This window comes from Dreissena polymorpha, chromosome 2 (genome assembly GCF_020536995.1).
Source record: "Dreissena polymorpha isolate Duluth1 chromosome 2, UMN_Dpol_1.0, whole genome shotgun sequence".
NCBI classification, from domain to species: Eukaryota; Metazoa; Mollusca; class Bivalvia; order Myida; family Dreissenidae; genus Dreissena; species Dreissena polymorpha.
In genome coordinates this window covers 6,110,338-6,124,983 of record NC_068356.1, presented here as the reverse complement: position 1 = coordinate 6,124,983, position 14,646 = coordinate 6,110,338, and the positions used below count along the sequence as shown (strand labels likewise).

Here is a 14,646-nt window from a genome sequence, read left to right as displayed (position 1 = left end):
TCAACAGAAAACTTAAATAGGTAGATTTTTCAAGACATAACTGTATATGTCCTCGATATATACGCTGCTGGGAGGAAGGGTAGTGATTGATTGAACATTGTCTGGCGATCCGTTTGTAAGATTTTTACCACTAGATAAAAGCTCAGGCACTGGGCATGAGATTAGTATCACCCCCACCCACCCACCCCCTGCCCACAAAAAAACACCTGCCCAAGCTGCTACCCCCTCCAAAAAACCCTCAAAATTATCCATTGGTATAAACAAAAACAAAACAACAAAATGTAAGTCGAAAAAGGTAGTTTTGTATAGATATTAGCACAATTGGAAGTCATTTGGCCCTTTATTGATACTGATATGGGTTAACACCTGGAGGCATCAGCTTGTATAAGACACAGCATCTTGTTAATGCCCAGTTATTCACACTCTCCTGAATAATGTGACCTTGAACTTAGCCATTTTATGTCCCCCAGTCTATAGTGGGTGACATATTGTTTTTTGCCCTGTCTGTTTGTTTGTTGGTTTGTGCGTCAAACTTTAACATTGGCCATAACTTTTGCAATATTGAAGATAGCAGCTTGATATTTGGCATGCATGTGTATCTCATGGAGCGGCACATTTTGAGTGGTGATGAAAGGTCAAGGTCATTCTTCAAGGTCAAATATATGGGGATGACATAGTGTTTCACAAACACATCTTGTTATGCTTGAAAAGTTGTAAGTTTGAAGTTCTTACTACTTTTACATTTCTAAAGCTATTAAATTGAAACGTGAAGTGTAGATGTTCAAGACACCTATTTCATGTGCAGTGATCTACATGCTTTTGAGTAATGTGCCCTTATGCTTAGTTATTATTATGCAAGAAGCATAATGTATTTTAAGTTTCTGAAGCAAACTACTTTTGAATTTCTAGAGCAATTGAATTGAAACTTGAAAAAAAAATCATCACCATCTAGTGTAGATGTGCAGCACACATTGATCAGGTACAGTGATCCACATGTTCCTTAAATATATGCACGTCATTTTAGCCAAGGTCATGGTTTCTATTCCTGTGACATAACAGTGCAGGGGTACAGTGAGGCCGTCAGTTCCGAATCACTAACAAAATTATCAATGTATACTCTAAAACAGCGACCAACAATGATTTTGAATATAGGGATTTTGTCAGATAATTTCAACCTCTTTCCTGATTTTCAGGAAGTTTCTAATATAAATTTTTGTTTATGTTTTTCCTGGATCGTACAGTTTCTCCATTTCCGGTTAATATTCTTCAATAGCAAAAAAAAATTAAAAAATTTAACTGTCAAATCGTTTATTTAACATTCTTAAAATATCAACAAACATAACCTGATTGGTATGTATAAATCACAGAACTTGTTATAACATTATCAATAAAGAAAACAAAAATACACAATACAGAAAACAAAAACAAATGGACCCTTTCAAGAGAAAACATAGTGCAGTGCATCTGCATATATTGTTATCTCAGATTAGCCTGTGCCACTGCAGTCTGCACAGGCTGATCTGTCATGAATGTTTCAGTTTAAAAAATAGATTCTTAAAACAGTAAATACAGTGAAAGGGTAATGATTAAGCCTTTTTGGACTGCACAGGCTGATCCTAGATAACAATTTATGCAGATGCACCATATCCTGGTTTTTCTCATGAAAATGGCTACTTAATCTGTTGTTCTGTACAGACCTGAAAGAATGGCACCCTCTGCTACCAATGGCATTGAACAATAAATAAATAACATTCATGTTGTGAAACAATAGCTGTCCATGACTATTTGGTTCCATGTCAATAAAGCATTTTCCATCTTCAAAAGGGGCATCATTTGGCTAAAATACTGGTCAGGAGTTATTTGAATTGGCATAGAATCTTACATGATGACCCTAAATAGATTAAGTTTCAAGTGAGCACCAAATAAAAAGAAATTAAAAGTCAAGGTAAAAAGAGGCTCATACTAGTAATTCAGATAAAATTTTGATCACAGTTACAGGGTTGGGGTAATGACCTAATATTATGACCATGAAACAACTGTATTTTTTAACCAGGTTTTCAGAAGGAAAAAACTGGTTATTAGATTGGCGAATGTCGGTGGATGTGCGGGCGGAACAAGCTTGTCCGGGCCATAACTTTGTTGCTCATTGTGAGATTTTAAAATTATTTGGCACATTTGTTCACCATCATTGGACGGTGTGTCTCGAGAAAGAATTACGTCAATATCTCCAAGGTCAAGGTCGCCACGACTAAAAATAGATTTATTTTGAAACAAGGGGGGTAACTACTATATCAGACTTTTTTTTTTCAAATTGAAATCAAGGTCACCACAAGTAAAGAAATTTCTTATTCAGCTTAATTTAAAAACGTCAACTTCTCCTTTCCATCGTCAGTATAGCATTGAATAAGACAGATCATTTTCCATTGCAGCTTTCCGCAACGACACATCTTTACCTACAGTCAGACTGTACAGAACCCTCCTCACTCGTTGTTTTCTCCCAGGACTCATTCGGTTCCCACGATATTTCTTCGAAATTTTCTTTGCCTCTGATTGGGCAGGACTGCTCACATGTGAAGGTCTCTTTCTTGGACCCATATCCTGAAATAAAAACAGAGGTTTCTTTACTGTGATTTCTCAACACTGAATGCATTGATGCATGCCAATTAATCGGCCAAGCCAATAGAACCAACATATCAATTCATGCTGATTGTAAATCATTTACCATTGATCCAGCACTACCCCATATGGTGAAATGGTCAAGATGGGTTACACAACAAATTACTATTTTACATATTTAGTTAAACAACAGGTACTAATATGCAGCAAATGGATGGAGACACACATAAATGCAAATCAGAGACTCCGTTTTTTTTCTTTAAAAAGTACATATTAAGACATGAATAGTATCTGCATAGGTTTGCAGTCTGTTAAAGTAATATATCATTTTTAAGTATAATGTGAAGAGAAAACGTGATGACTGGGCAAGAGGTTCTATCTCCAATCGCCTGTCCCCGCACGCCTTTGTAATATTAAACACGTTTATATGGTTTAGTTATTATGACCCCCTTCGAAGAAGAGGGGGTATATTTTGTTTTGCACATGTCTGTCGGTCCCTCCGTCGTACGTCCGTCAACCAGATGGTTTCCGGATGATAACTCAAGAATGCTTAGGCATAGGATCATGAAACTTCATAGGTACATTGATCATGACTGGCAGATGACCCCTATTGACTTTCAGGTCACTAGGTCAAAAGTCAAGGTCACAGTGACAAAAAACGTATTCACACAATGGCTGCCACTACAACTGACAGCCCAAATGTGGGGCATGTATGTTTTACAAACAGCCCTTGTTAATATAGGTTTCAAAGATAAACTTATATAATATTGGAGTATAACTACAATCCCAACACAAAACTGTTAACAATCTATGATGAATTTTTCATTGTGTCAACTATTGATGAAGAGCATTTATTAAGGTTAGAAAGTTTAAAGAAATGTGAAAAAACTAGTCAGTCTAGTAAATGTACCTCGGACTGTGGAATAAGAGAATGCTGTGGACGCCAATGACATGTAGTTTGGGTGAGAGGTCTCGCTATGCACTGAAGCCTGCCTCCAATCACCTGTCTGTGCACACTTTCCTTATAATGAACACAAAGTCATATATATGATTCAGTATTTTGTCAGTTTTAATATAAACTTTAGTTATTTTCAAGTAGTATGAAGTAATACAATTTCTTTTTTTTTTACAAAAATGATACAGATATGCATATTTATGAAGGGTGCACACAAGATATTCCCATTTTGAGTTGTTTAAGTCCATGAAGATTAACTGCAAACATATTTGATATGTGATCGATGTCTAACCTTTTCGTCGACACGATATTATAAAATTTAACTGTCGTTTAATTTCAATTAAAATAAAAATTTGAAGCTTTTTATGCAATTCAAACTTTCCCTGTACTTTAATTTACGCAAATTATTCAAATGTCAGTTACACTGACCCGTTTAAATAGCTGTGTGAAAGTTAATAAATACATTTGAGGCAACCCCCGTTACGCATCTGTACCAGACTGTCTATTTTGCTAGTTTTAATCAACAGTTCAACTGTAAATATACACCTAGTTGTTTTCTGATTCTCTGATTAATATCCTTCTAATCGATACCATGATCACTTACCTTTGACAATGGATTAGGAAAATAATTGTTTCTTTCTCACGGATCACCATGCCTGCAGACAGAGTATTCGCGCCATTCGAAAAAATGTCTGCGAGCTTTTCATTGATGGTGACTGTTTAGACTTGTTTGTTTACTTCCGGTTTTTGAGGGAAAAAAAATCAAATAGTATTGTTTATGACTGAATAATTTGTTTAGTTAAAAGTGGTAAGTTTGTTTTTTTAATGTTAAATTAATTTCGATTTGTTTCGGAACTGGAGAATTTTCGGAACTGACGACCAAACTGTACTCTTTATCCTTTTTGTTACATAGCTCTTGTAACAGCTAAGTTGGTGTCAATCACCAAAAAGGATGCTTAATTAAATTCATGGGCAAGAGTATTAAGTGCTTTGGAAAAAATATGAAAACATATTTTTTTTCACGACCCTTTGTATAAATTTATAATTAGATTAAAGCTTTTATTTACCTTAATCTTTTTGCAGCTACATTTGTGCGAACACGTTTGGTCGGAGAATGGCATATCCAGGTGCCACAGCCCTTGTAAACACTCTTGTGGGTAAGTCAGTTGGATTTTAACTGCAGATTTCAGTAGAATAGCAAGTCTGAAGTCAAAGGATCAGAGTAAGCATTTCAGATGATACTTTCTGCTGTATGTTTTATGTGCAAAATCTTTCTGTATGCCAGACTGTCGGCATTCTGGATACTCGTAAGATACACCTGTAGTGGCACATCTCTTGTTTTCAGTGTTCACACCTACCTCTGTAAACTGAACGGTATGGAAATAATGTGACAGTTACCAATTTTCTTTACATACTGATATCCAGAGGGGGTAATCACGTGAGAAACAAGATGGCGACGTTCATGCCGAGGCAGGTATTTTTTGTTGTTTTATACCCTGTATTATTTGTATTTATTAGCTCATCTATTTTTTGAAAAAAATTATGAGCTATTGTCATCACCTTGGCGTCGGCGTTGGCGTCGGCGTCCGGTTAAGTTTTGCGTTTAGGTCCACTTTTCTCAGAAAGTATCAATGCTATTGCATTCAAACTTGGTACACTTACTTACTTTCATGAGGGGACTGGGCAGGCAAAGTTAGATAACTCTGGCGTGCATTTTGACAGAATTATGTGCCCTTTTTATACTTAAAAAATTGAAAATTTTGGTTAAGTTTTGCGTTTAGTTCCACTTTTCTCAGTAAGTATCAATGCTATTGCATTCAAACTTGGTACACTTACTTACTATCATGAGGGGACTGGGCAGGCAAAGTTAGATAACTCTGGCATGCATTTTGACAGAATTATGTGCCCTTTTTATACTTAGAAAATTGACAATTTTGGTTAAGTTTTGTGTTTAGGTCCATTTTATTCCTTAAGCATCAAAGCTATTGCTTTCATACTTGCAACACTTACTAACTATCATAAGGGGACTGTGCAGGCAAAGTAATGTAACTCTGACTGGCATTTTGACAGAATTATGTGCCCTTTTTATACTTAGAAAATTGAAAATTTGATTAAGTTTTTGTGTTTAGGTCCACTTTATTCCTACAGTATCAAAGCTATTGCTTTCATACTTGCAAGATTTATGAACTATCATAAGGGGACGGTGCAGGCAAAGTTATGTAACTCTGACTGGCATTTGGACGGAATTATGGGCCCTTTATACTTAGAAAATTGAAAATTTGGTTAAGATTTATGTTTTGGTCCACTTTACCCCTAAAGTATCATAGATATTGCTTTCATACTTGGAACACTCACAAACTATCATAAGGGTACAGTAAAAGGACAAGTTGCATAACTCTGGTTGTCATTGTTACGGAATTATGGCCCTTTTTGACTTAGTAACTTTTAATATATGGTTAAATTTTGTGTTTCGATCCACTCGAAGTATCAAGGCTATTGCTTTCAAACTTCAAATACTTACATGCTATCATGAGGTTACTGTACCTGGCAACTTGAATTTTACTTTGACCTTTGAATGACCTTGACTCTCAAGGTCAAATTATTAAATTTTGCTAAAATTGCCATAACTTCTTTATTTATGATTAGATTTGATTGATACTTTGATGAAACTACTCTTACCTGACATACCACAATAGACTTCACCCAAACCATCCCCCGTGCCCTCCCCCCCCTCTCCCCCCTCCCCCCCTATTTTTTTTTTTTTAAGATCATCTCACAAATGACCACCACACCCTCACACTATACCCCCACCCCACCCCCCCCACCCCACCCCCCCCAATTTTTTTTTTTTGATTTTTTTTTTTTTTTTTAAGATCATCTCGCTTTTTTGGAAGATAATGTAATAAATGTCCACAACCCCACACTATACACCCCTCTTCACTCCACTCCTCCCTCCTTTGTGATTGAAAATGAGAGTCCCTTCACCTTTAAAAAGAAAATAGATGAGCGGTCTGCACCCGCAAGGCGGTGCTCTTGTTTTTTTTATTCCGCTCACTTTCCAGCAATATTAGGAAGACAGTTACTGGCTTTTATTTCATAGTAATATTCGCTCTATATCTCGACTTTACTCGGTGCAAAATTTCTTAGCGGGATGACCTAATTAGGGCTCCACTAAGAAAATTTGCGGGTTTAAAGTCGAGATATAAAGCGATTTTAAATACGAAATAAATGCTAATCACTTTTTTACTGATATGGCTGGAAAGTGAGCATCATTTTAAAAATAAACAGAAGTAATACATGGTATAAAACGGTGAAAAATAACCGTCTCGGTATGGCCGTCGCCATTTTGACAATTGCATGATAACCCCCTCTGGATACCCCACCGGACCTATTCAACAAATCTGATAATTAGGGGCTGTTTTTTTTAACACTATCTTATGACTCTATAACGAACGTATAGTATACCCTATGTATGGTTAATCTAATGGGCATATAAAGTAATAATGAACAACAAACCCATTGGTCGAAAGGATTTCATTTTATGATTTAGTTGTGGTATTGCATGTTTATGGTGATGTACATATTGTAATGACCCACCCCCACACCCATTATATGCTTAAATGCTTTATTGTTTACTGTTATACTACTAATGATTATGATGATGATGATGATAATTGCACTTACCTTGTTATTCGTGTAAGGCTTGCAATGTCCATTGTTTACATCCTTTTAACACAATAATCCATTTCATTTCCATGACTTATTCCGTAATACCACGAATTATTAACTGCACAAACAGAACTATTAGTATTATGTGTATTGTTTCCATTTCGATCCTGTTGTTTATTGACAAGCCATATTTATGCATTATTATGTAAATGTTATGCATAAATCTGACCTGTCATGGCCGCTATGACACAGAATTTGCCAGCATCATTGTGGATTCTGACAGCTCAGGCTGACGGATTCTGATTGGATGATTCCCGAGCTGTCAGAATCCTATTGGTTTATTGTTATTATGCTGGCAGGCTGTCATATGGTCATTGGTCAGTTAAGGTCACGTGGGCACTTTCCAGAAAGTATATAAGGGCGCTAGAATTTGAATTTGACAGCACAACTTCCATCTTGGTAGCTCCACTTGTCTGGGCAGTAAAGTGAGTAAAAACATCTTGGGTAACTAAAAATAACTTGTAACGTATTTCCGAGAAAGTGTCCACCAAACTTGTCTAATTTTGCAATAACATATTAAACCTACTAAAAAATATATTATTTAAACTGCTACACGTCTTGTTATAAGAACATAATACCCTAAAAGCTAAAAAAAAACATCCTGACGGACGCCACAATTGGTGTCAGAAGTGGGATCGTCAAGTGCCGAAGACGATTTACAACCCGCCTGAAGTTATAGTAAATTCCAATGTGATAACGTCATTTTGAATGAATATATGACGTAATATGTTTCTCATCGAGTGCTGAAGTGATTTAAAGAGGCATATCCATCGATATTTTAAAATATTTCACCCGTGATTCACGAATCGCAATATAATATAAAAGATAATATTTGTGTGTGTTCTTTTTGCAATAACTTACACATTGTGTGTATTTAAAAGGCCTGTGTACAGGGAACATTTAATAAATATTATGTATAATAGATCTATAAATCTATAAATATTTCACTATTCCTATAAAATAAGTGACAATTTAAATATGGCTAACGACAGTTCAGATTCGGAGGTCGTGTTAAATTTTAGAAATTTAGAGAATAGCGAAATTGAAACAAGGAGCGAAGCTTCAGTCACTTATTCAATGTCAACTGGTCGCCATCGTCGACGTCAGCGAGCAACACCTGTTCCGACGTCGGAAAGTGATTCCGAGGCAGGGTCCAGTCCCGTGCCCCGACATGGCCGAGCGCAAAATCTTAATTTCAACAACGTAGGTGTTGACCGCGGCTACAACTTGAGGACATCCGAACATGTCCCCCATCTCAAGCCAGAGCCATACAGCGGCGAAGAGCCTTGGGAGAGTTATATTTCCCATTTTGAGGATTGCGCCGAGCTTGGTGTTTGGAGCCAGAGGAGCCGTGTTTTATTCCTAGCATCCAGTCTTCGAGGAAAGGCGAGGCAGTTTTATATGAGCCTGGACGAGTACGAGCGCCGCGATTATTGTACGTTGGTAAAACGTATGAAACAACGATTCGGCAGCAGTGTTCATGAATCGAAGTACCTTGGGATGTTGGAGAATAGACAGCGCCGGCCCGGAGAAAGCATCATCTCTCTTTGTGACGACATAAGACAACTCACAAAGAAAGCGTACAGTCAATTGAACACACAATCACAGGACATTGTTGCTTTAAATCAACTGTATAAAATAATTTCACCCGAAATGAAGTGTCGCTGTATCGACAACAACTGTTCCAGTATTCACGAGGCCGCTGCAGTGATCGATAAGTATGAGTCGATCCTCGGGTATGATCAACAAAGATCCAGCCGTGTTCGAGCCGTAGACACCAACGGCATAGACCGGAAGTTGTCAGGTCTCATTAAGGGTCTGGACTCCCGCCTGGAGCGTCTTGAAAGCGTGTCTCTGGCAAGATCAACGCAACAGTCACCCAAAACAAAGAGCGAGTCGCGCAAGTGCTTCAAGTGCCGCTCGGAAGCGCATCTCTTCCGGGACTGTCCTCAGCGTGAACGTCAATCGTTTGGCGAAGTTTCTCGAAACGTTCCTGCACATTTGTCTCAGGGAAACGGCTCACGGTCGACCCAGTAGGTCATGTGTCGACTGAATCCAATCAAAATCGGCCTGCTGGAAATGTAATTCGCACCGGTAGTTTTTCTGATAAAGTTTGGGACAATGGTTTTTACGTGTCAGGCAAACTTGATGTTCAAGAAGTAGAATTTTTAATTGATTCCGGTGCAACATGCTCCATTTTATCAAGTACCGTTTATCAAAATATGCCTAAGCTTTCAAAATACTTATTAACTCCATTTGCAACCCCTGTATTCGATGCCGGTTCAAATCAAATTAACTGTCATGGCCAAACTGCTTTAGAAGTTACATTAAATGGTTGTAATTTCAACATCGAGGTCTTAGTTTGTGACATTTCGCAAGATGGCATAATAGGCCAGGATTTTCTCTTGAAATATGTTGAAATTATTGATTACAAAAGCGGTAAACTTGTTACCCATTGTAATGAGATCCCGTGCTTTGTGGGCTCTGAAAAATCTTTTTCATGTCGCGTTATTGTGCGCAGGACAATTGTAATTCCTGCCAATTCCGCAGCTTTTGTATCCGTCGGCATTTCTAATAAAGATAAACTGACAAAGTACTCAGTGGCGGAACCTATCGGCTCTGCAAATCCTCACTGTCTTATGTTGCCTGGTGTGTTAACTACAAACGATAGTGACCTTAAAATTAATTATGTAAACTGTTCCGACAGCTCTGTAACTTTACACGAAAACCAATCAGTTGGCACTTGTGAACCATACATTGATCAAGAAATTTTTAATAAAGTTCAAGTACGATCAGTGACACCAACTAGTGAAAATAAAATTGTAAACCCCAGTAGAACTGATTTGCCTGAGCATTTAAAAGATCTTTATGATAGAAGCTCGAAATTTCTAGCTAAAGAAGAGTGTCATCAGTTAGCATTATTATTATTAAAATACAGTTCTGTTTTTGCAAAACATTCTAGTGACTTGGGAAAATGTAACCGGGTACAACATCGTATTAATACTGGTCAAGCGCTACCAATTAAACAACCGTTGCGTCGATTACCATTGGCAAAACAGGAAGCTGAGCGAAATGAAGTCAAGAAAATGCTCGAACAGGATGTCATTGAAGCCTCCAAAAGTCCTTGGGCCTCTCCTGTTGTCATTGTAACAAAGAAGGACTCTACCGTTAGGTTTTGCTGTGACTACAGGCAACTTAATGATGTTACCGTTAAGGACGCGTACCCTCTTCCTAGAACAGATGCCTGTTTGGATTCATTAGCCGGTGCGACCTGGTTCAGCCAAATGGACTTGTGTTCCGGTTTCTGGCAGATTGAAATGGCACCAGAGGACCGTGAAAAGACGGCCTTTGCCACATCACTGGGATTGTACCAGTGGGTATGTATGCCGTTCGGCCTCGCGAATTCTCCATCAACCTTTCAACGTTGCATGGAGGATGTTCTACGCGGTTTGCAGTGGGTAGAACTAGTCCTCTACATGGATGATATAACCTCGCCAGCAAACACCATCTCTGAAGGCCTGGAGCGTTTGTCCCGTATTTTTGACAGACTCGTTGATGCCAATCTAAAGTTAAAGCCTTCCAAATGTGCTTTCTTTCAAAAGAAAATAACTTTCTTAGGCCACATAGTGTCTGAGGAAGGAGTTTCCACTGACCCGGAAAAGATAAAAGCTGTCCATAGTTGGCCAGTGCCAACGTCAGTCAAAGAAATGCGAAGTTTTCTTGGTCTTGCCTCATATTATCGACGTTTTGTGGAAGGTTTTGCTAAAATAGCTCGACCTCTCCACAAGTTATGTGAAAAAGGTATTAAATTTTGTTGGAATGAGGACGCAAATAGTGCATTTGAAACATTAAAACAGGCGCTAACGTCAGCACCCATATTAGCTTATCCAATAACGGGATTATCATACATAATAGATTGTGATGCTAGTGACTTAGCAGTTGGGGGTGTATTATCCCAGGTGCAAAACGGTCATGAACGTGTAATTGCTTACATGAGCAAAGGTCTTAGTAAATGCGAGAAAAATTATTGTGCAACAAGAAAAGAACTTTTGGCCGCCGTAATGGCTTCAAGAACTTTTCACCCCTACATATATGGTCAGAAAACATTGCTTAGAACTGATAACGCAGCTGTAAGTTGGATCAAAAAGCTGAAAACCCCGTCAGGTCAAATGGCAAGATGGTTACAGGAACTAGAAACATATGACCTTGATGTTGTTCATCGGCCTGGGCTCAAACATACAAATGCTGACGCTTTAAGTAGACGACCATGTAAAGTTTGTGAAAGACAAGAGAATTTAAATAATGAAGATACTGACAGTGATTGTGATAATAATTTAATCATAAACCAAAATAACAGTGTAACTATACGAGCAATACAACAAGACGCACAAATAGTTATAAATGGCTGGACCCCTGATGACCTTTTAGTTGCCCAATTAAATGACCCAAATATTAGTCCTATTCTTAATGCTAAGACAAACCAATTAGATAGGCCTTCATGGGATCAAATATCAGATGGTACTTCTTTTCTTAAAACACTTTGGCGCATGTGGGATAGACTTAAAGTAATTAACGAAATATTGTATTGTATTTTCATAGACACGGAAACTGGCTTCGAACAAAATTTACTTATTGTACCGTTAACGAAACGAGATGAAATTATTAAGTATTCGCATGACATTCCGTCTGCTGGACACTTGGGTTTAGAAAAGTCCTTACATAGGCTTAAACAATCGTTCTATTGGCCAGGTATGAAAGAGGATGTTTATAAGTATATCACTAAATGCGATAAATGTGCATGTCGTAAGTCTAATACAGCTCCTAAAGCCCCAATGAGAAATTATATCAATGGTGAACCAATGGAGAGAATTTCCATTGACGTGTTAGGTCCTTTAAGTACAACACTGAAAGGCAACAAATATATTTTAGTAGTAGTGGACAATTTTACAAAATGGACTGAGGCTTATCCCCTGCCTAACCAAGAAGCAAAAACTATTGCTGATGTTTTAGTAAATAATTTCATTTGTCGGTTTGGTTGTCCTCAACAAATTTTAAGTGATAAAGGGACAAATTTCACTTCACAGCTTTTTAAAGATATTTGTGATTTTCTTCACATCGACAAAGTAACAACAAGTTCGCTTCGACCCCAAAGTAATGGTTGTCCAGAACGATTCAACAGAACTCTTCAATCCATGTTGGCCATTTATTGTGAAGATGACCAACAGAGATGGGATGAGTACCTTCCACAGCTAACCATGGCTTATCGTGCTTCCGTGCACAGCAGTACTGGTGTAACTCCCAACAAAATGGTGTTTGGGCGTGATGTAACCCTACCAGTAGAGGCATTTATCGGGTCACCAAATTCTTCAATTGAGGCACGTGATCCAGAGTCATATTGTAGCCAGTTACAGACGGTCCTGGTGAGCTGTCATACAATTGCGAGGAAGTCTCTTCGTAAGAACACAGCATATCAGAAGCGTCATTATGACATCAAGGCGAAAAAGAGGTCTTTTTCGGTCGGCCAAGCTGTTTGGTTGTATAACCCGATTCGACGTATTGGAGTCTGTTCGAAATTGACCTGCAAATGGAAAGGTCCATATGTAATAACAAGGAAATTAGACGACATAACCTATTTAGTAAAGAATGGACTAAAGTTAAAGCCAAAAGTGTATCACATAGACAGATTAATTCCCTACAAAGGAAACCATATTCCATCTTGGTTTGCTCAATTCTTCAATTAGTCAAGTGCAGATTTCGAATAAATAAATGAATTAAGTAAATATGACTTAATTTTTATATCACTCTATTGTGTGTCGGTTTGATCCAAATATATAGTTTATGAGCTGCTGCAAAAGCTGGGGAGAATCAGCTAAGTTGCTCATGAAGTTGTGGTGACCGTGTTAAAGGCACCATAGTATGTGATATGGGCTATATATCACATGTTTTGATAATTGAATTGGCCTGCGCATCCATATTCGTTATCGGTTATTCTTTCATATTTAAATAAATATGATGTTTTATATATTTGGAGCAGACGTTTCAAAATAGTGCTATTAAAAGTAATTAGTCGATTTTAGAGTAATGTGTGATACCTTTGAGTACTTGTGTTGCCTTTTTATTAGGGTGGTGGACACTTTTCGTTGATACCTGAAACAAATAAACTTGCTTTTTGCATATAACATTTTGATTTGGTGAACTATATCTATGTGTACAATAACATGCAATTTGAACAGAACATTATTGGCTTGCTGTTTAAACATTCAGACATTTGTAAAATTCTTAAAGTGTAAAACACATATATTTGAGTTAATGGAGTGTTATGTATAAATGACTCATATAACTTTTTTTATGAAGATGAAAATAAGTAAGCGAGAACATATAAAGTAGCAAATTTCAAACTTATAAACTGTTATACCTTTTTGTAAATTTACAGAATGAAACACCAAAATTGTTGGTTGTGCCATGCCACATTGGCAACTCAACGTCAATTTGAGAGACATGTCGAGACTGTACATCAGCGCTTGGGAGTGGAGTGTCCATTTTGCCATGTAACCATTAAACGCGCAGCTGATATGAAACGCCACATCCTTACGGTTCACCCAGATACGAAGGTTCCGGAGACGGCCTTCCATGTCAGGGAGATGGCTTGCCTAGCAATTTTCCAGGATGATTTCGTTAGGGTTTATGGACAATCACGTTCAACAGACCACAGCTTTTGGCAAACTATTTCTTCAGGGTCAAAGAACACTTTCAGCACCCTGTCGGTCTCTTATATTTCCATTAAACATGGATCTTCTACTGTTGAAGGACAATTTGACAATCAGTCATTTTCTTTAAAATTGTCTGATGACATATTTAACCATCCTCTAATCCTGAGACGTTTGGCCAAAAGGCTAGCTCAGCTGCCACTCTCAAACAGTCCCTTTGACGAGTTTACCAGTCCTGTGGATGCGGATGGAGACACCAAGGAGAAAGTCGCTCGAGGAATCGGAGTTGGGGTTGAGCACATTACTTCAATCAAATTCAACCATGTCCCATCTTTCGTCTTGGTATCGGATGATTTGTCAGGTGGCTCAACTCCACTTTTTGATGAAGTTGAGATCACAGCTACTTCTACGTTTGAAGACAGTATGGGCTACCCCGAACAGCTTCTAATTCAGGCCGACTATTTGGAGACCGCCTTTGCAGACGATTATCTCGCCGGCCACTCCGTCGTGCCTGTTGCAACTTCGTCTTCGTCCGTGTCTTTGGTGCCACCCATTTCGAGTATTACATCACAACCTGCAGCCTGCGTTGAGGTTTCAAGGTCGATTAAGACCCCAATAAAGGCCATCATTCATCATTCA

General features: G+C 38.0%; 2 protein-coding genes across 2 annotated transcripts in view; one reads left to right on the top strand and one right to left on the bottom strand.

The window, feature by feature from the left end:
- Positions 1-14,646, bottom strand: part of LOC127865679 (uncharacterized) — a 459,001-nt gene that overhangs the window by 79,587 nt on the left and 364,768 nt on the right. The window lies entirely within an intron of this gene.
- The window catches only part of LOC127865703 (phosphatidylserine lipase ABHD16A-like), a 33,843-nt gene continuing 23,806 nt past the window's right edge, over positions 4,610-14,646 (top strand). The window contains exon 1 of the mRNA XM_052405649.1: positions 4,610-4,728. Within this exon, the coding sequence (XP_052261609.1) occupies positions 4,686-4,728 (43 nt within the window). The 5' untranslated portion in view covers positions 4,610-4,685. The remainder of the gene's footprint in view (positions 4,729-14,646) is intronic.